We start from the raw sequence: 21,665 nt of genomic DNA on the forward strand, positions 1-21,665 counted from the left end.
AATGTTCCCAAACATTTTTAATCAATATGACAGTTTATTTGCAAGGAGACCAACCAGCTCCTATTGAAAATCAAGAAGGTATATTTTTAAATCTAACCCAAATGAACATTATATTTCTCTCTAAAATAGTTAGTGTAACCTAATGATACATAAGGGTCAAGTCTTTTCATAGCATGTTATTAAGCAACTCTCTCAAATCAATGCAGACATGCCTCAGTCTGCAAAACATTACACATTCTATAGTCCTCTAGTGTTACAACTATATGTAGAAGTGAAGAGAAGGGAGGCACTTTGAGAACAGAAGGCTCTGTCTATCCCTTCATGAGCTCCTTCCACTCTAAGGAATCTTCTACCTCCCTCGGGTGTGAGTTCTGAGGTGTCCCTTGATCTGGCTGGACTGACTGAATCCTTTCCCACAGACAGGACAGGAGTAGGGTTTCTCCCCCGTGTGGACCCTCAGGTGGGTCTTCAGATGGGCAGACCGGTTGAAGCGTTTAGCACACACGTGGCAGCGGTATGGTCTCTCTCCCGTGTGAATGCGTTGGTGCTCCCTGAACCTCCCTGAGTAGCTGAAACTCTTGCCACACACACCACAGTGGAAGGGCTTCTCATTGGTGTGAGAACGCAGGTGGACCTTGAGGTAACTGGTAGAGGTGAATGACTTCCAACAGACTGTGCAGAGGATTTGCCTGTGACTAGTGTCACCACTGTGTGGTACTGTATGGGATAGCATGTGTGCCTTCAGTTGGGAAAGCTCACAGAACACGGCTCCACACTGAGTACATGAGTGTGTCTGGGTGTCCTCCTCTGGTCTCCTTTCTGGATCTCTTGGAACACTTTCAGTGTTCTCACTCTGTGTTCTAGAACAGGCTGGATTTACTGCAGAGAGGGGCTGAGACTGAGGGGAGTCACTGGTTGGTTCTGATAGTGATACTCCATAGCCCTCTCCATCAGGTTCTGTTTTGATCTGTCCAGTTGTGTTGGTCAGTAGAGAGTCTCTCTCTCTGTTCTCCACAGTTTGGGGAAGATGTGTGGGCTGAGGTGGCTCCTGATCACAGTCACTTTTCACACAGGGAGGAATGGTTATGGATTCTTCTTTGTTATCAGCCTCCGGCCCTTGAATCTGCTCTACCTCCTGACGGGTCCTATGTTCACCCTGTTCCTCTTTAATCTGTGTGGGCTCTGGGTCCCTCTGCCCCAGACTGGGGCTCCACTCCTGCTCACAGTACTGTTGCTCAGGGGGAGTTTGCTGCTCCGAGACCCAAGAGACAATGGGCTGAGGAGCTGGTGGGAAGAAGACAATAAATTACATCAATGAAAGTAATGACAGCTGTTGACGCTTGATTGACAAGACCACCATTGAGTTAGCTATGTCATTCCCAAAACAAGCTAGCTATTTCTCTGGCTGAATCCCATATCACCCTTCCCCTCGCCCATCCATTTGCACATTCACGCATTCCTCTGCCATATGCACAAGTATCCCAAAGTTGAGGGTGTGAAAATTATGGAGGGTGTAATTAGACCCTCCGAAAACCAATTAGATCAAACCAGCAACGCAGCTACTTCAGAGCGAAGTGGAATCCCATAAGGCCCTGCATTACTTTTTAGTGTGTACTAGCAAATAGTTTGGGGAAGCATATTTTCACCATCAAAAAGCACCTTTATAATAAAGCTTGCATTATGACATTTGTAAACTTATGTAAGATAGCCTACTATTGCTAAATGTGATGAGTAGACATAATGTAGGCTAATAATATACACTATACAGTGCATTCGGAAAGTATTCAGACCCCATTACTTTTTCAAAATGTTGTTACGTTACAACCTTATTCTAAAATAGATTCCCCCCCCCCTCATCAAATCTACACACAATACCCCATCATGACAAAGCAAAAACAGGTTTAGACATTTTTGAAAAGGTATTATAAATAACTGGAATATCACATTTACACAAGTATTCAGACCCTTTACTCAGTACTTTGTTGAAGCACCATTGACAGAGATTACAACCTTGAGTCTTCAGTATTTAACCAGTGTCTGTAGTGGCGCCTCTAGCACTGAGATGTAGTGCCTTAGACCGCTGCGCCACTCGGGAGCTTCTCTGCAGATCCTCTCAAGCTCTGTCAGATTGGATGGGGAATGTCGCTGCACAGCTATTTGCAGGTCTCTCGAGTTAAAGTCCGGGCTCTGGCTGGGCTACTCATGCAAATTCAGAGACTTGTCCTGAAGCCACTCCTGTATTATCTTGGCTGTGTGAAATAGGGTTGTTGTCCTGTTGGAAGGTGAACCTTCACCCCCGTCTAAGGTCCGGAGCACTCTGGAGCAGGTTTTCATCAAGGATCTCCCTGTACTTTGCTCCATTCATCTTTGCCTTGATCCTGACTAGTCTCCCAGTCCCTACTGCTGAAAAACATCCCCAAAGCATGATGCTGCCACCACCATGCTTCACCGTAGGGATTGTGCCAGGTTTCCTCCAGACGTGACACTTGGCATTCAGGCCAAAGAGTTCAATCTTGGTTTCCTTTTACTGAGGAGTGGCTTCTGTCTGGTCACTACCATAAAGGCCTCATTGGTGGAGTGCTGCAGAGATGGGAGAACCTTCCAGAAGGACAACCATCTCCACATAGGAACTCTAGAGATTTGTCAGAGTGACCATCGGGTTCTTGTTCACCTCCCTGCCCAAGGCCCTTCTCCCCCGATTGCTCAGTATGTCCGTACGCCAGCTCTAGAAGAGTCTTGGTGGTTCCAAATCTCTTCCATTTAAGAATGATGGAGGCCACTGTGTTCTTGGAGACTGTCAATGCTGCAGACTTTCTTTGGTACCCTTCCCCAGATCTGTGCCTCGACACAATCCTGTCTCAGAGCTCTACGGACAATTCCTTCGACCTCATGGCTTGGTTTTTGCTCTGACGTGCCCTGTCAACTGTGGGATCTTTATATAGACAGGTGTGTGCCTTTCCAATCAATTGAATTTACCACAGGTGGACTCCAAGTTATAGAAACATCAAGGATGATCAATGGAAACAGGATGCACCTGAGCTCAATTTCAAGTCTCATAGCAAAGGGTCTGAATACTTATTTACATAAGGTGTTTGTTTTATAAATTAGCATAAAATTCTAAAAACCTGTTTTCGCTTTGTCATTATGTGTAGATTGCTGAGGATTTGTTTTTATTTAATCAATTTTAGAATAAGGCTGTAACAAAATGTGGAAACAGTCAAGGGGTCTGAACACTTTCCGAAGGCACTGTATATATTTCATTGTGACCTGATGCTGCTGACTATCAGGCAGTGAACAGGCTGTTACTGAGTGACTGAGTGAATGGTGGAGAGGGAGAGGGCTGGATGTGTGTGTGTTGGTTGAGAGAGTGCTGCAGCAGAGGCAGCTGAGTCATGGAGACAGTGCAGCACGCGCGCACATCGTGACAACTTTTTACCAGTTGTAGGTAGGCTATTTAGATACCCATTTTCTATAAAACATTAACGTGCTAGAACTGACATAACGGCGACAAAGCATTGGAAAATTCTTTAGGCGCACTAGAGCGCTTTAGATAAATTAGCTCAGAGGAGGAAAGTAAACTGTATTCTAATGTTGACTTTTCTTATGGATAACCCTATCAAGTGAAGGGTTTTACTCATGCTCAGTTCTAGGGTCTGGAGGGCTGCACGAGTAGAAATTTGAAATGGAACTCCCTCGCGTGCTTGTGTTATTGGAAAGAGTCCACAATGAAAATTACATGAAATGTGGAGAATGATAGGCTACATTTGCATTTGTTGGCCATCAAGTAGGCTATTCATTTATATTCCATTGCAGGCTACTGTAGCTTACCATTTGATACAATAAATATATTGAAATGAAGATATCACTGGAGTCATTGCAAATCAATTCTTGCTATTTGTGTAGCCTTCCTGGAGCTTGCAAACAGATTTAATAAATAGCCTATAACTCAGTTATTATGCAATTATTAATGTCCATGTTTAGTTAATTAACTTGGAAGTTGTCAACTGTAATCATGGTCTGAGCTCTCTCAAATGTATCATTCTCCACATTTAATGTCAGTTTCATTGTGGACTTTTCCCTGAAATGAGATGTTAGCCTATCAGGGGCTATACGCTTCCTGCATCTAGCTCAGCAAACCATGGCAAAGTTGAATTGCAATTATAAACCCATATTTTAGTCAGTAGCCTATGCCTATTGTAATACCAAATCAATCTCGCAAATAGGCCATTTATAATGGTTTGTAGTCTTAACATCTGGCACAATGGCCAGAAAATAACCTAACATTCATTTTTTGAAGTTCGTCCAAGTGTTTCTTGCCCAGAGATTGAGATCCTCTGTCCAACTTACATTTAACAGGAGAGTTTGAGTGATGAATCTATAGTTGTGTGCATTCGCAAACAAGATTTATTTGGGCCTCCCGAGTGGCGCAGTGGTCTAAGGCCACTAGATATTCTGGGTTCGAGTCCAGGCTCTGTCGCAGCCGGCCGTGACCGGTAGACCCATGGGGTGGCACACAATTGGCCCAGCGTCGTCCGGGTGAGGGGAGGGTTTGGCCGACAGGGATGTCCTTGTCCCATCACGCACTAGTGACTCCTGTGGCGGGCCGGGCACAGTGCACGCTGACACAGTCGCCAGGTGTACTGTGTTTCCTCCAACACATTGGTGCGGCTGGCTTCCGGGTTAAGCGGGCAATGTGTCAAGAAGCAGTGCGGCTTGGTTGGGTTTCGTGGGACGCACGGCTCTCGACCTTCGTCTCTCCCGAGTCCGTACGGGAGTTGCAGCAATGAGACAAGACTAACTACTAATTGTATACCACGAAATTGGGAAGAAAAAGAGTTTAAAAAATGTATTTACAATTACAAACTGGGTAGTTTGAGCACTGAATGCTGATTGGTTGAAAGCCATGGTATATTCTAATTACGTTGTTAACCAGTTTATAATAGCAAACCTCAGGGGTTTGTGGCCCTAAGAACAGCCCTTAGCCGGCATGGTTTATTGGCCATATACCACACCACCTCGGGCCTTATTGCTTAATCATAGCAGTAAAAACAAGTTAAATCGACATCCACTGATGGAAAATGATCTGGAGAGTTTAATAAAGGCGATTTATATTGTCTCTTGCGACATATTATTAAACTTGCAAGAACTACTATTTTGATGGAAAACCTAGTTTGCTTCTTAGCCTACTTCGTTAAAAATGATTTCTATATTCCTTCTTAATTCGCTGGAAAAATGGGTATATTGGATAAATGTGGCACCAAAACTGGCTGAGAAAATATTTTTAGAGATAGTTTTCGGGACTTTTGAGCAGGTTTTCAGAGTTTAACCTGGAAACCCTGACTGAAAAACTGATGTGGGGACACCGCTCAGACGTCTTTTTACGCCTGCTACATTAGGTTAGGGTTTCATCCTTCAAATACTGTAGAATACAATATAACACGTTTCTAGCTATCTAGATAATTCGTGTAAATGAGAAGCACAGTAGTTCAGCTAGCTACATACCAGGGAAGACCGGTGTGATCAAGTGTCGTTTCAGGTATTGGTTTTCTCTCTTCGTCCGGGCTATTTCTTCCTGGTACTCGGATATCGTGTCTCCGACCACTCCAAGTATCTCCTCCGCAGCTTGCATCAAACGCTCAGTTAGATACACATTCAGATATTGTAATTTAGTCATCATTGGACGATAGGGGGCAAAAAAATATTCCCGAAATACACGTAGATAGCTAGACCGCTGTGAAGAAGGCAAGAATAACCAAGTACTTCCGGGTCACGGATTAAAACAAATATTTCAGAAAATGAGTTCCGTCGTGTATGCTTTATAAATGAATAATAAAGGCGAATATGATGGAAAATGTGCATAATTATAGATATGTTATACTAGTTGTCATGCAATATGTGATTTAAAAAAAAGTACATTTATTTTTACCCATCTACCAATAGGGATTGGAAAACATCCTGGTCTTTGTGGTTGAATCGGTTTGAAATTCATTTCTCGACTGAGGGAGGTAGTCATTACAAAATCATGTAAACCATATTATTGCACACAGATTGAGTTCATGCAACCAATGTGACTTGTTAAGCCCATTTTTACTCCTGAACTTATTTAGACTTGCCATAACAAAGGGGTTGAATACTTCATTTCAGCTTTTCATTTTTAATTCATTTGTGAAAATTCTGAAAAACAGAATTCTACTTGGACATTATGGGGCATTGTTTGTAGGCCAGTGACAATTTTAAATTCGGGCTGTAACACAAAATGTGGAAAAAGTAAAGGAAGGTGAATACTTTCTGAAGGCACTGTAAGTCAAATTTACAGGGATGAAGGTGTGATTGCAGGGTACAGTGAAAATCTTAGGCTCCCAGCTCCAACATGCAGGAATAAGTGAAATAAAATAATAATCATGGTAATACAAAAACAACATACATGTAAATATAAATAGCACTATATACATATCAAATGTAGCAGTGATGTCCATTGGGGTGGAGGAAGGGGGTGGGAGGGAATGACTATAGGGGAGCAGCAGTCAGAGTAAATGACCATTGAGGGGGAGTGGGGACCAAGGGAAATAAAACAGACACAAATATAAATAATAATATACATATTAACAACTACAACAGTGATGAATGTCATTGGGGTGGGGGGAAAATGTCCATAGGGGGAGTAGCAGGGGAAGGAGGGAGCAGGTAGCTGACTAGTGGTGGCTATTCAGCAGCCTGATGGTCTGGGGGGTAAAAACTATTGGCCAGTCTTCCAGTTGTCGCCATGATGCTCCTGTACTTCCCGCGTCTGAGTGATGGAAGCGGGTAGAACAGGCCATGGCTCGGGTAGCTGGGGTCTTTGATGATCTTCTTGGCCTTCCTGCGACACCTGGTGTTGTAGGTGTCCTGCAGGGCAGGCAGTGTGCGTTCGACTGCGCGTATCACCCTGTGAAGAACCTTGCGGTCAGCGGCGGTGGAGTTTCTGTACCAGGCTGTAATGCAGCTCGACAGTATGCTCTCGATGGTGCTCCTGTAGAACGCTCTGGGAAAGGAAGAATTTCTTCAGCATTCTGAGGTTGAAGAGTCGCTGTCATGCCTTGACCATTACAGTTTCTCTGAGATGTGTAAGCCTAGGAATTAAGTTACTCACAGTCTCCACAACCAACACATTTACATTTACATTTAAGTCATTTAGCAGACGCTCTTATCCAGAGCGACTTACAAATTGGTGCATTCACCTTATAATATCCAGTGGAACAACCACTTACAATAGTGCATCTAAAAAAATTTAGGGGGGAAGGGGGGGGGTTAGAAGGATAACTTTATCCCATCCCAGGTATTCCTTGAAGAAGTGGGGTTTCAGGTGTCTCCGGAAGGTGGGGATTGACTCCGCTGTCCTGGCGTTGTGAGGGAGCTTGTTCCACCATTGGGGTGCCAGAGCAGCGAACAGTATTGACTGGGCTGAGCGGGAACTGTGCTTCCTCAGAGGTAGGGAGGCGAGCAGGCCAGAGGTGGATGAACGCAGTGCCCTTGTTTGGGTGTAGGGCCTGATCAGAGCCTGAAGGTACTGAGGTGCCGTTCCCCTCACAGCTCTGTAGGCAAGCACCATGGTCTTGTAGCGGATGCGAGCTTCAACTGGAAGCCAGTGGAGAGAGCGGAGGAGCGGGGTGACGTGAGAGAACTTGGGAAGGTTGAACACCAGACGGGCTGCGGCGTTCTGGATGAGTTGTAGGGGTTTAATGGCACAGGCAGGGAGCCCAGCCAACAGCGAGTTGCAGTAATCCAGGCGGGAGATGACAAGTGCCTGGATTAGGACCTGCGCCGCTTCCTGTGTGAGGCAGGGTCGTACTCTGCGAATGTTGTAGAGCATGAACCTACAGGATCGGGTCACCGCCTTGATGTTAGTGGAGAACGACAGGGTGTTGTCCAGGGTCACTCCAAGGTTCTTAGCACTCTGGGAGGAGGACACAAGGGAGTTGTCAACCGTGATGGCGAGATCATGGAATGGGCAGTCCTTCCCCGGGAGGAAGAGCAGCTCCGTCTTGCCGAGGTTCAGCTTGAGGTGGTGATCCGTCATCCACACTGATATGTCTGCCAGACATGCAGAGATGCGATTCGCCACCTGGTTGTCAGAAGGGGGAAAGGAGAAGATGAATTGTGTGTCGTCTGCATAGCAATGATAGGAGAGACCATGTGAGGATATGACAGAGCCAAGAGACTTGGTGTAAAGCGAGAATAGGAGAGGGCCTAGAACAGAGCCCTGGGGGACACCAGTGGTGAGAGCACGTGGTGCGGAGACAGATTCTCGCCACGCCACCTGGTAGGAGCGACCTGTCAGGTAGGACGCAAAACAAGCGTGGGCTGCGCCGGAGATGCCCAGCTCGGAGAGGGTGGAGAGGAGGATCTGATGGTTCACAGTATCAAAGGCAGCAGATAGGTCTAGAATGATGAGAGCAGAGGAGAGAGAGTTAGCTTTAGCAGTGCGGAGAGCCTCCGTGACGAGCAGTCTCAGTTGAATGCCCAGTCTTGAAACCTGACTGATTAGGATCAAGAAGGTCATTCTGAGAGAGATAGCAAGAGAGCTGGCCAAGGACGGCACGTTCAAGAGTTTTGGAGAGAAAAGAAAGAAGGGATACTGGTCTGTAGTTGTTGACATCGGAGGGATCGAGTGTAGGTTTTTTCAGAAGGGGTGCAACTCTCGCTCTCTTGAAGACGGAAGGGACGTAGCCAGCGGTCAAGGATGAGTTGATGAGCGAGGTGAGGGGGATGGGGGCATATCCAGCCTGGTTCCTCCTGCAGTCCACAATCAGCTCCTTTGTTTTGCTGACATTGAGGGAAAGGTTGTTAACTGGCACCACGCCGTCAGAGTGCCTACCACCTCCATGTAGGCCGTCTCGTCGTTGTTGGTGGTAATCAGGCCTACTACTGTCGTATTGTCTGCGAACTTGATGATGGAGTTAGAACTGTGTGAGGCCACGCAGTTGTGGATATACAGGGAATACAAGAGGGGACTGAGGGGGCAACACGGCAGTTGTAACCAAAAATCGCAAATTTGGACTCATCAGATCAATGGACAGATTTCCACCGGTCTAATGTCCATTGCACGTGTTTCTTGGCCCAAGCAATTCTCTTCTTATTGGTGTCCTTTATCAGTGGTTTCTTTGCAGAAATTCAACCTTGGCCTGATTCACGCAGTCTCCTCTGAACAGTTGATGTTGTAGATGTCTGTTACTTGAACTCTGAAGCATTTATTTGGATTGCAATTTCTGATGCTGGTAACTAATGAACTTGTCCTCTGCAGCAGACGTAACTCTGGGTCTTCCTTTCCTGCGGTGGTCCTCATGAGTGCCAGTTTCATCATAGCGCTTGGTGGTTTTTGCGACTGCAATTGAAGAAAATTTCAAAGTTCTTCCAGATTGACTGGCCTTCATGTCTTATAGTAATGATGGACTGTCATTCTCTTTGCTTATTTGAGCTGTTCTTGCCGTAATATTGACTTGGTCTTTTACCAAATAGGGCTATCTTCTGTATACCACCCCTACCTTGTCACAACAACTGATTTGCTCAAATGCATTAAGGAAATACATTCCACAAATTAACAAGGCACAACTATTAATTGAAATGCATTCCAGGTGACTACCTCATGGAGCTGGTTGAGAGAATGCCAAGAGTGTGCAAAGCTGTCATCAAGGCAAAGGGTGGCTACTTTGAAGAATATCAAATATATATTTTGATTTGTTTTACACTTTTTCGGTTACTACATATTTTGATATCTTCAACATTGATCTACAATGTATAAAATAGTAAACCCTGGAATGAGTAGGTGTGTCCAAACTTTTGACTGGTACTATATATATATATATATACATACACTACCGTTCAAAAGTTTGGGGTCACTTACAAATGTCCTTGTTTTCCATGAAATGAGTTGCAAAATGAACAGGAAATATAGTCAAGACATTGACAAGGTTATAAATAATGATTTTTAATTGAAATAGTAATTATTTCCTTAACTTGGCTTTTGTCAAAGAATCATCCATTTGCAGCAATAACAGCCTTGCAGACCTTTGGCATTCCAGTTGTCAATTTGAGGTGATCTGAAGAGATTTCACCCCATGCTTCCTGAAGCACCTCCCACAAATTGGATTGGCTTGATGGGCACTTCTTACGTACCATACAGTCAAGCTGCTCCCACAACAGCTCAATAGGGTTGAGATCTGGTGACTGTGCTGGCTACTCCATTATAGACAGAATACCAGCTGACTGCTTCTTCCCTAAATAGTTATTGCATAGTTTGGTGCTGTGCTTTGGGTCATTATCCTGTTGTAGGAGGAAATTGGCTGCAATTAAGCGCTGTCCACAGGGTATGGCATGCCGTTGCAAAATGGAATGATAGCCTTCCTTCTTCAAGATCCCTTTTAGCCTGTACAAATCTCCCACTCTACCACCACCACATTGCCTCCACCCTGCTTGACAGATGGCGTCAAGCACTCCTCCAGCATCTTTTCTGCGTCTCATGAATGTTCTCCTTTGTGATCCGAACGCCTCAAACTTAGATTCTTCAGTCCATAACATTTTTTTTCCCCCCAATCTTCCTTTGCCCAGTGTCTGTTTTTGCCCATCTTAATCTTTTCTTTTTATTGGCCAGTCGGAGATATGGCTTTTTCTTTGCAACTCTGCCTAGAAGGCCAGCATCCCGTAGTCGCCGCTTCACTGTTGACGTTGAGACTGGTGTTTTGCAGGTACTATTTAATGAAGCTGCCAGTTGAGGACTTGAGGCATATGTTTCTCAAACTAGACACTAATGTACTTGTCCTCTTGCTCAGTTGTGCACCGGGGCCTCCCACTACCCTTTCTATTCTGGTTAGAGCCAGTTTGTGCTGTTCTGTGAAGGGAGTAGTACACAGCGTTGTACGAGATCTTCAGTTTCTTGGCAATTTCTCGCATGGAATAGCCTTCATTTCTCAGAACAAGAATGGACTGACGAGTTTCAGAAGAAAGTCCTTTGTTTCTGGGCATTTTGAGCCTGTAATCAAATGCTGATGTCCCAGATACTCAACTAGTCTGAAGGCCAGTTTGTTGTGCTTATTAAAGAAGCAATAAGTGTTCAGCTGTGCTAACATAATTGCAAAAGGTTTTTCTAATGATCAATTAGCCTTTTAAAATGATAAACTTGGATTAGCTAACACAACGTGCCATTGGAACACAGGAGTGATGGTTGCTGATAATGGGCCTCTGTACGCCTATATTCCATTTAAAAATCAGTCGTTTGTTAATGTTGTAAATGACTATTGTAGCTGCAATGTCTACTGTATTTCTGATGAATTATGTTATTTTAAAAATGGACAAAAAAATGAATTGCTTTTCTTTCAAAAACAAGGATATTTCTAAGTGACCCCAAACTTTTGAATGGTAGTGTACATATATTAACTCAGCAAAAAAAAGAAACGTCCCTTTTTCAGGACCCTTTCAAAGATAATCCAACTAACTTCACTGTAAAGCACCGTTTCCCATGCTTGTTCAATGAACAATAAACAATTCATGAACCTGTGGAACGTTCGTTAAGACACTAACAGCTTACAGATGGTAGGCAATTAATGTCACAGTTATGAAAACTTAGGACACTAAAGAGGCCTTTCTACTGACCCTGACTCTGCCCAGGGTCCCTGCTCATCTGCATGAACGTGCCTTAGGCATGCTGCAAGGAGGCATGAGGACTGCAGATGTGGCCAGGGCAATAAATTGCAATGTCTGTACTGTGAGACGCCTAGGACAGCGCTACAGGGAGACAGGACGGACAGCTGATCGTCCTCGCCGTGGCAGACCACGTGTAACACCTACACAGGATCGGTACATCCGAACATCACACCTGCGTGACAGGTACAGGATGGCAACAACAACTGCCCGAGTTACACCAGGAACGCACAATCCCACCATCAGTACTCAGACTGTGCTCAATAGGCTGAGAGAAGCTGGACTGAGGGCTAGTAGGCCTGTTGTAAGGCAGGTCCTCACCAGACATCACCGGCAACAACGTCACCTATGGGCACAAACCCACCGTCGCTGGACCAGACAGGACTGGCAAAAAGTGCTCTTCACCGATGAGTTGCGGTTTTGTCTCACCTGGGGTGATGGTCGGATTTGCGTTTATCGTCGAAGGAATGAGCATTACACCGAGGCCTGTACGCTGGAACGGGATCGATTTGGAGGTGTAGGTCCCGTCATGGTCTGGGGCGGTGTGTCACAGCATCATCGGACTGAGCTTGTTGTCATTGCAGGCAATCTCAATGCTGTCCGTTACAGGGAAGACATCCTCCTCCATCATGTGATGCTCATCCTGACATGACCCTCCAGCATGACAATGCCATCAGCCATACTGCTCATTCTGTGCGTGATTTCCTGCAAGACAGGAATGTCAGTGTTCTGCCATGGCCAGCGAAGAGCCCGGATCTCAATCCCATTGAGCACGTCTGGGATCGGAGGGTGAGGGCTAGGCTATTCCCCCCCAGAAATGTCTGTGAACTTGCAGGTGCCTTGGTGGAAGGGTGGGGTAACATCTCACAGCAAGAACTGGCAAATCTGGTGCAGTCCATGAGGAGGAGATGCACTGCAGTACTTAATGCAGCTGGTAGCCACACCAGATACCGACTGTTACTTTAGATTTTGACCCCCCCTTTGTTCATTATTCAATTTCTGTTAGTCACAAGTCTGTGGAACTTGTTCAGTTTATGTCTGTTGTTGAATCTTATGTTCATACAAATATTTACACATGTTAAGATTGCTGAAAATAAATGCAGTTGACAGTGAGAGGACGTTTCTTTTTTTGCTGAGTTTATATGGGGGGGGGGGGGGCGGGCAAGCAAAAACATACAGTACATAGACTAAAACAATAGACAACTTAACATTTATATAAATACATTTCCAAACATAAATGACGTCACACATGCTCAGGCCCACATGTTCCCACCGTATCCACACCCAACTTTGTTTCTAATGCTTGTAAGACTCTGCCCCGTATGACTTCAAATTGTGTTGTTTGTCTGTAGCCAGATTTTTTCTCTCCAATATTTAAATAATAAAGCATTTGATTCTTCCATTCTCTTAACATGGGTGTATCATTTGACTTCCAATATTTAAGTAATAGCTTCTTCAATATAAGTGATGAAAAAAATATTGTTCGACCCATTGGGTATCTCACCACACCTCCCTATTCCCAGTCTTGAAATATACAGATAGACGGACTAAAAGTCAACTTACATTGTAAAATGTTTGACAGCCAGCTTTCTAACTCTGATAGGTCACTCTTTAAAGGTCCACAGAATGAGCAGTGATGCTCCTTGGGTTGTAAACTGTTGATTTGGAAAGTAAAAGTGCTCCTGAGTGGAATGGGCCCTCCTTTACTGCAACACAATGTGCAGGCAATTAAATACAGTGTCTTCAGAAAGTATTCACACCCCTTGAATTTTTCCACATTTTGTTGTGTTACAGCCTGAATTTAAAATTGATTACATTTATATTTTTGGTCACTGGCCTACACACAATACCCCAAAATGTCAAAGTGTAATTATGTTTTTTGAACATTTTAAAATAAATATAATTACAAATGAAAAGCTGAAATGGCATGAGTGAATAATTATTCAACGCCTTTTATGGCCAGCTTAAATGAGTTAATGAGTAAAAATGTGCTTAACAAGTCAAATAATTTGCATGGACTCAATCTGTCTGCAATAATAGTGTTTAACATGACTTTTGAATGACTACCTCCTCTCTGTACCACACACATACAATTATCTGTAAGGTCCCTCAGTCAAGCAGTGAATTTCAAAAACAGATTCACCCACAAAGACCAGGGAGGCTTTCCAATGCCTTTTAAAGAAGGGCACCTGTTGGTAGATGGGTAAAAAAAAAAAGCAGACATTGAATATCCCTTTGAGCATGCTGAAGTTATTAATTACACTTTGGATGGTGTATCAATACACTACCTATTGGGGCAGCAGGTAGCCTAGTGGTTAGAGCGTTGGACTAGTAACCGAAAGGTTGCAAGATCGAATCCCTGAGCTGACAAGGTAAAAATCTGTCGTTCTGCCCCTGAACAAGGCAGTTAACCCACTGTTCCTAGGCCGTCATTGTAATTAAGAATTTGTTCTTAACTGACTTGCCTAGTTAAATAAAGGTAAAATATCTATCTGTATATTTTTTTAAACACCCAGTCATACAAAGATGCAGGCATCCTTCCTAGCTCAGTTGATGGAGAGGAAGAAAACCGCTCAGGAATTTCACCATGAGGCCAATGGTGACTTTAGAATAGCTGTGATAAGAGAGAACTGAGGATGGATCAACAACATTATAGTTACTCCACAATACTAACCTAATTGACAGAGTGAAAGCAAGAAAGTCTGTACAGGATAAAAATATTCCAAAACATGCATCCTGTTTGCAACAAGGCACTAAAGTAATACTGCAAAAACAATGTGGCAAAGCAATTCACTTTTTGTCCTGAATACAAAGTGTTGTATTGGATTTGCCAACATATTACTGATTACCACTCTCCATATCTTCTAGCATACTGGTGGCTGCATCATGTTATGGGTATGCTTTTAATTGTTAAGGACTGGGGAGTTTTTCAGAATAAAAAAATAGACGGAATGGAGCTAAGCACAGGCAAAGGCAAAGGTTATTGGTAGTCTGAAACAAATATACTTTGAAACAAGAGTATACACGTCACTAAACATGGGTATGCGCTTTAAAAAAAGAAGACACCTGTACCATGTCAGATATAGAATTGAGATGCATTACATTTTGAGTTTGAGTCCCAATATTACACTTTATAGACATCACAAGACTGAAATAACAAAACGGTTTGACATAGAAACACAGGATTTTCGTTGTAAAAAAATAAATAATTCTATATTAATTATTCAATTATGTAAAATATTAATAACATTGCAGCCATGAGGCCAAATAGGGCTCTTTTGGTCATTGAATGCAGGAAAGGGCTACATCTACTTGAAAATATATGGCAAGACCTGAAAATGGTTGTCTAACGATGATCAACAACCAATTGTTACACAATCCAGGTGTGGAAAGCTCTTAGAGACTCACAGCTGTAATTGCTGTCAAAAGGTGCTTCTACAAAGTATTGACTCAGGGGTGTGAATACTTATGTAAATTTGGTATCTGTATTTCATTTTCTATACATTTGAAAAAATGTCTAAACATGTTTTCAATTTGTCATTATGGGGTATTGTGTGTAGATGGGTAAGAAGAAACATTATTTAATCCATTTTGAAGTCAGGCTGTAACACAACTAAATGTTATGAACGTTATGCGGTTCGTTGGGCCAACAGGATTGAGGGTATGAGATGTCATTTTAAATGATCAGATAATAATCTTCTCAAACTAAGGCCATTTGATATGTTTTTAACTTTATAATACATCCCATATTGAGGTATGAAACAATTTGAATGGTATGCATTCGGGCAGGTAGCGTTCTCCTGGCATCCGCCAATGAGCCCACCTTGGGAGAGGGGTCAAAGGTCATACATGTATACATTTGGGGGTATATCAAGCCAGAATGAACAGTATTGGGATGTGCTCTATTATTGCATGGTACCCTAGTAACCACACCAAATTCACACAGAAAAGCAGACCCATTGGGGAAAGGTTTTTGTTGCTATAGTCATCATAGATTTTGAATGTATGCATAAACTTACCAATAACTCCGTTTCTGGATTTTAGGCTGTTGCTTGGCAACCTGTGAGGGCATTAATATTGAAAACTGTAACACTTTTGTGAAGGAGAAATAATTAAAGTATATGCCATCTAGTGTTCAAACATGGTTTTATAACAACATTGGTGAGGATGGGTTGTCTGTAACAATAGTCCCACTAGTCACTCCAGCTAACATTGACCTGATGTGGGGTTTTTTCGCTAAAGAAACAGACATTCAGAAGTAAATGTTCCCAAACATACTTAATCAATATGACAGCGTAAGTTTGTTTGCAAGACCAACCAGCTCCAATTGAAACATAGTTAGTGTAACCTAGTGATATGAGGGGATGCGTTCAAGTCTTTTCATAGCATTGTATTAGAGCAGCTTTCTTAACTCAATGCAGACATGAGGTGCCTTAATTACAGTCTGTAAAACATCATACATTCTATAGTCCTCTAGTGTTACAATAATACACTACATGGCCAAAAGTATGGGGACACCTGCTTAGTCGAACATCTCATTTGAAAATCTTGGGAATTAAGATGGAGTTGGTCCCCCTTTGCTGCTATAACAGACTCCACTCTGCTGGGGAGGCTTTCCACAGCCCCAGACCATTATTAATCCTCCACCAAACTTTACAGTTGGCACTATGCATTCGGGCAGGTAGCGTACTCCTGGCATCCGCCAAACCCAGATTCATCTGTCGGACTGCCAGATGGTGAAGCGTGATTCATTACGCTAAAGAACGTGTTTCCACTGCTCCAGAGTCCAATGGCGGCGAGCTTCACACCAGTCCAGCCCACTCTTGGAATTGCGCATGGTGATCTTAGGCCTGTGTGCGGCTGCTCGGCCATGGAAACCCATTTCATGAAGCTCCCAACGAACAGTTCTTGTGCTGACGTTGCATCCAGCGTTTGGAACTCGGTAGTGAGTGTTGCAGCCGAGGACAGGCGTTTTTACGCACTACGCGCTTCAGCACTCAACGGTCCCGTTCTGTGAGTTGCTATGGCCTACCGCGTCGCGGCTGAGCCATTGTTGCTCCTATACTTTTCCATTTCACAATAGCAGCACTTACAGTTGACTGGGGCAGCTCTAGCAGGGCATAAATTTGACGAACTCACTTGCTGGAAAGGTGGCATCCTATGATGGTGTCACTTTGAAAGTCAACTAAAAGTACATTTTATACACCTGTCAGCAACGGGTTTGGCTGAAATAGCCGAATCCACTAATTTGAAGGCGTGTCCACATACTTTCGCCATGTAGTGTACGTAGAATTAGTAGCATTGAAGAGAAGTAATGTCTTTATCGCTTTCTCCTCCTAAAAGCTGGGCACTGTGAGAACAGAAAGCTCCGTCTATCCCCTCATGGGGTCTTTCCACTCCAAGGCATCTTTCTCCTACCTCCCTCGGGTGTGAGTTCTGAGGTGTCCCTTGATCTGGCTGGACTGACTGAATCCTTTCCCACAGACAGGACAGGAGTAGGGTTTCTCCCCCGTGTGTACCCTCAGGTGGGCCTTCAGGTGGGCTGACTGGTTGAAGCGTTTACCACACACATGGCAGCGGTAAGGTCTCTCTCCTGTGTGAATTCGCTGGTGTTCCCTGAACTTCCCTGAGTAGCTGAAGCTCTTGCCACACACACCACAGTGAAAGGGCTTTTCCTTAGTGTGAGAACGCTGGTGGACCTTGAGGTAACTGGTAGATGTGAATGACTTCCAACAGACTGTGCACATGATTTGCCTGTGACTAGTGTCACCAGTGTCTGGTACTGTATGGGATAGCATGTGTGCCTTCAGTTGGGAAAGCTCACAGAACACGGCTCCACACTGAGTACATGACTGTGTCTGGGTGTCCTCCTCTGGTCTCCTTTCTAGATCTCTCAGAACAATAGGAACACTTTCCGTGTTCTCAGTGTTCTGACTTTGTGTTCTAGAAGAGTCTGGACTTACTTCAGAGACGGGCTGAGACTGAGGGGAGTTACTGGTTGGTTCTGATAGTGATACTCCATAGCCATCAGGTTCTGTTTTGATCTGTCCAGTTGTGTTGGTCAGTAGAGACTCCCTCACTCTGTTCTCCACACTTTGGGTTCGGGGAAGATGTGAAGGCTGAGGTCGGTCCTCATCATTTTTCACACAGGGAGGAGTAGATATGGAGTCTTCTTTGGTATCAGACTCCGGTACTTGATGCTGTTCTTCCTCCTGACTGGTCCTGAGGTCACCCTGTTCCTCTTTAATCTGTGTGGGCTCTGGGTCCTCCTGGCCCAGACTGGGGCTCCACTCCTGCTCACAGTACTGTTGCTCAGGGGGAGTTTGCTGCTCCGAGACCCAAGAGACAATGGGCTGAGGGGCTGGTGGGAAGAAGACAATAAATTGACATCAATGAAAGTAATGACAGCTGTTGACGCTTGATTGACAAGACCACCACTGAGTTAGCTAGCTTGTTCTGAGAATGGAGTATCTATGTCTCTGGCCAAATCCCATATCACCCCTTCCCCCAGGCTATATCAGATATGTTTCTTTGCACAGGAAAAATGTTGCCTTTTCTATAACATATTTCATGCCATTCCTCTACACTTAATGACTGGAGACAAACAGATGAATAATAATAGGTCTAGAAGGGGAGACAAATACAATATGACACCCATCTAACCTGGAGGAGGATATTATTGTCCGAAAATACAATATGAAGTGGCACTAACGCAACAATGATAAAGAGTGAATATGCAAACTCACCGGGGATGTTGCCGATGCTCTCCGTTGGTGCCAATAAGATAGGCTATACTGTTCGCTCAATTAAGTTGAGAATTTTGATAACTAAAAGACATTAGTCTTTTCATTGTCTTCTCTTTACATCAATAGCCATTTGCTTTCCAAACTGTTTTCCGGCGATTGCATTTTGAAATATTGTGTGATATGCCTAGCTGGACGTTTCTACTTTTTACTGACAGTTGCAACTCAACAATCATCTACTTGGTATTTGCCGCCCACGATGCCCGAATTGGGGGCCCTTCCAACCGTAGGCAATGTGATTTAAAACAATCTACAGCTTTTTTTTTTTTACAGAAGCGAATGAACGTCTGCAGCCAAAACATGCTTCCTGGTGTAGTAGCCTATTTTGAATGATTTTAGGCTACTTAGGCTATATCATTTTTAAAACTGAATTCAATTGGGGCTACTTTAGCCTAATGGACACGCCACCTATGCCCACTAGCTAGCATGTACTAACTAGCTAGCTAGTGTGTACCAGCTACACTACATGACCAAAAGTATGTGGACACCTGCTCGTCGAACATCTCATTCCAAAATCATGGGCATTAATATGGACTTGGTCCCCCCTTTGCTGCTATAACAGCCTCCACTCTTCTGGGAAGACTTTCCACTTGATGTTGGAACATTGCTGTGTGGACTTTCTTCCATTCAGCCACAAGAGCATTAGTTAGGTCGGGCACTGATGTTTGGCTATTAGGCCTGGCTCGCATTCGGTGTTCCAATTCATCCCAAAGGTGTTCAATGGGGTTGAGGTCAGGGTTCTGTGCAGGCCAGTAAAGTTCTTCCACACCGATCTCTTCAGTAAGTCCATTTTACTGCCAATGTTTGTCTATGGAGATTGTATGGCTGTGTGCTCGGTTTTATAAACCTATCAGCAATGGGTGTGGCTGAAATAGCCAAATCCCCTAATTTGAAGGTGTGTCCACATCCTTTTGCATATATAGCGTAGTTAGGGTGCTAGCTAGCGTGTTCTAGCTAGCTAGCTACCTAGAGTTGTACTTGCTAGCTAGTATACATGTAGTGACGTAATGGTTGAGGGCGTGGCATGAAGTGACGTAATGCTAATGAACGTGGTACAGTTACAAGTACCCTCGATGGCAGTGGGCTCGGTGTGTAGCTACTGCAGTCAGCAGATGGATCTGATTGCAATTTCACAAAAAACTATGGAGAGGTGTGCCTAATTATGTGACGTGCATTTGACACATGTAAATTATGAAATACCTCCCAAATGCAATGTTTAACTGTTACTGAGGTTTATATATTTTGGGGTATTCTCTTTGTATTTACATTTTCTGGTGTATTTCCTGTGTGATTTGTTTTGTAATTGTAAGACGCCAGGCACCCCTGCAAGGGAGACCTTGGTCTCAATGGGCCTCCCTGTTAGAATAAATAAAGTATATCTCGTTAATTTGAATTTCATGTACTCTTATTATTTAAAAGTGGAACATGAATTGCATCATTCAAGTCACTAAGTGTCCCGAAGTTAATGGGTTTATTGATCCCCGAGCCACTTTCTGGAAGTCAACCTCGAAATTTTGTCAGCAACACGTGACAACGGAGAGTCCTCCGAACGAGTTAGTAGGAGCGAGGGGGTGGTGTGGGAGTCAACGCCGGGTTGAATCGCAGCTAATGTTTCCGGTTGTCAAGGATACAGTATTTTCAACCCAACTTCCGATTCTCCGGAAAATTCGAATTTGGGGACTCTGCTCAGGCGTCTTTTTACGCCTGCTACATTTGGTTAGGGTTTCACGGTCTCTCTCTGCCATACTGAGTAAAATACAATATAACACGTTTCTAGGTATCTAGATAATTCGTGTAAAGGAGAAGTACAGTACAGTAGTCTACATACCCGGTAGGACCGGTGTGATCAAGTGTCGTTTCAGGTATTGGTTCTCTCTCTTCGTCCGGGCTATTTCTTCCTGGTACTCAGAGATCGTGTTTCCGACCACTCCAAGTATCTCCTCCGCAGCTTGCATCAAACGCTCAGTTAGATACACATTCAGATATTGTAATTGAGTCATCATTGGACTATTATATGGGGCAAAAGATATTCCTGAAATACACCTAGATAACTAGACCACTGTGAAGGCAAGAATAACTAAGTACTTCCGTGTCACGAGTTCCGACCTGTATGCTTTGTAAATGAATAATTAGGGCGAAGATAATAAAGTGTGCACAATTACATATTTTATACTAGTTATCATATAAATAATAATTACAAGTATTTATATGCGATTTATGTATTATTATTTCAAGGCTTAAATGGTCAACAAAGGGTGCATACTAGCACTTCTAGTATCCAAATCCAGAGTTTACAGCCAGAGGAGCGTTACATTTTAGTCATTTAGCAGACACGCGTATCCAGAGTGACTTACAGTAGTGAGGGCATACGTTTGAATATTTGTTTCGTACTGCTCCCCCGTGGGAATCGACCCACAACCCTGCCGCTGCAGGGGCCATGCTCTACCAACAGAGCTACACGTTGCTGCTCATTTTGCAGCCCTTAAAGAGTGACCTATCAGCTGAATAACAATAAATACCTATTGCAACATATATAATTTTCTGTAAATTGTGTCACAGTAAAAGGGAGGGTCCATTCTACTCAGGAGCACTTGTAGTTTCCAGCCAGAGGAGCGTTGATGCTCGGCACTTAGTGTCAATCAGGTGTTGAAACAATAAAGCCAGACCGCCCTGTTTCAGTAAAAATCTGAGAGATAGGGCTGGAGAAATGTAAAATTCATAGAAAGAGCTATGGATGGAAGGACTGGCCATCTATAAAATTATAGTTTTAACCAAGTTGAGGCTATAAAGTGCTTGTTTACATTTGCTTATATTTTGGGTTCCGAAGGGGTACGGCAGTTGAACTAAGCTCATGGTGCATTTATACATGTTATATTCTTTAAGAATCAATGGGTACATATCATTAATTTAAAAGTAAAAAAAATGTATGTTACAACTGCAGATTGCCCCTTTAAAGAGTGGTCTATCAGCTTAAATTCCCCCCAAAAATCATATTGGACATACATATTGCACCATACACAATGTTTCTGTACATCATGTCGCAATAAAGGGGGGTCCATTCTAGTCGAGCATCACTGCTCGTTTTGTGGCCCTTAGTGGCCAATCAACTTAAATTTCATATTGGAACAACTTTTTGAAGTCATGATTACAAGATATTATTCTAACGACAGTAATACAAATAACATTATT

At 43.6% G+C, this 21,665-nt stretch overlaps 1 protein-coding gene across 3 annotated transcripts; it reads right to left on the bottom strand.

Annotated features, from left to right (window-relative positions):
• On the bottom strand, positions 1-21,326 carry LOC106566084 (zinc finger and SCAN domain-containing protein 2). 3 transcript variants are annotated; one of them, XM_045692510.1, is made up of 2 exons: positions 20,305-21,002; positions 1-1,284 (listed from the first exon to the last, which is right to left on the bottom strand). In XM_045692510.1, exons 1-2 carry the CDS (start codon positions 20,477-20,479, stop codon positions 350-352), a joined length of 1,110 nt encoding a protein of 369 aa, XP_045548466.1. In that variant the 5' UTR covers positions 20,480-21,002; the 3' UTR covers positions 1-349. The 3 variants fall into 3 exon arrangements, with proteins under 3 accessions (XP_045548466.1, XP_013994112.1, XP_045548465.1); XM_014138637.2 differs by lacking the exon at positions 20,305-21,002 and adding an exon at positions 5,503-5,767; XM_045692509.1 differs by lacking the exon at positions 1-1,284 and adding an exon at positions 15,803-18,034 and having other exon boundaries at positions 20,305-21,326.
• Between the last annotated feature and the right edge of the window lie 339 nt (positions 21,327-21,665).

Source organism: Salmo salar, chromosome ssa13 (genome assembly GCF_905237065.1).
Source record: "Salmo salar chromosome ssa13, Ssal_v3.1, whole genome shotgun sequence".
NCBI classification, from domain to species: domain Eukaryota; kingdom Metazoa; phylum Chordata; class Actinopteri; order Salmoniformes; family Salmonidae; genus Salmo; species Salmo salar.

What these genes read in the sequence shown, in the direction of transcription:
- LOC106566084 (XM_045692509.1), bottom strand. Translation starts at nt 20,479, where the DNA reads ATGATGACTCAATTACAATATCTGAATGTGTATCTAACTGAGCGTTTG. An exon ending in GATCACACCGGTCCTACCGG is followed by an intron (nt 18,035 to 20,304) that starts GTATGTAGACTA and finishes TCTTCCCACCAG; the next exon opens with CCCCTCAGCCCATTGTCTCT.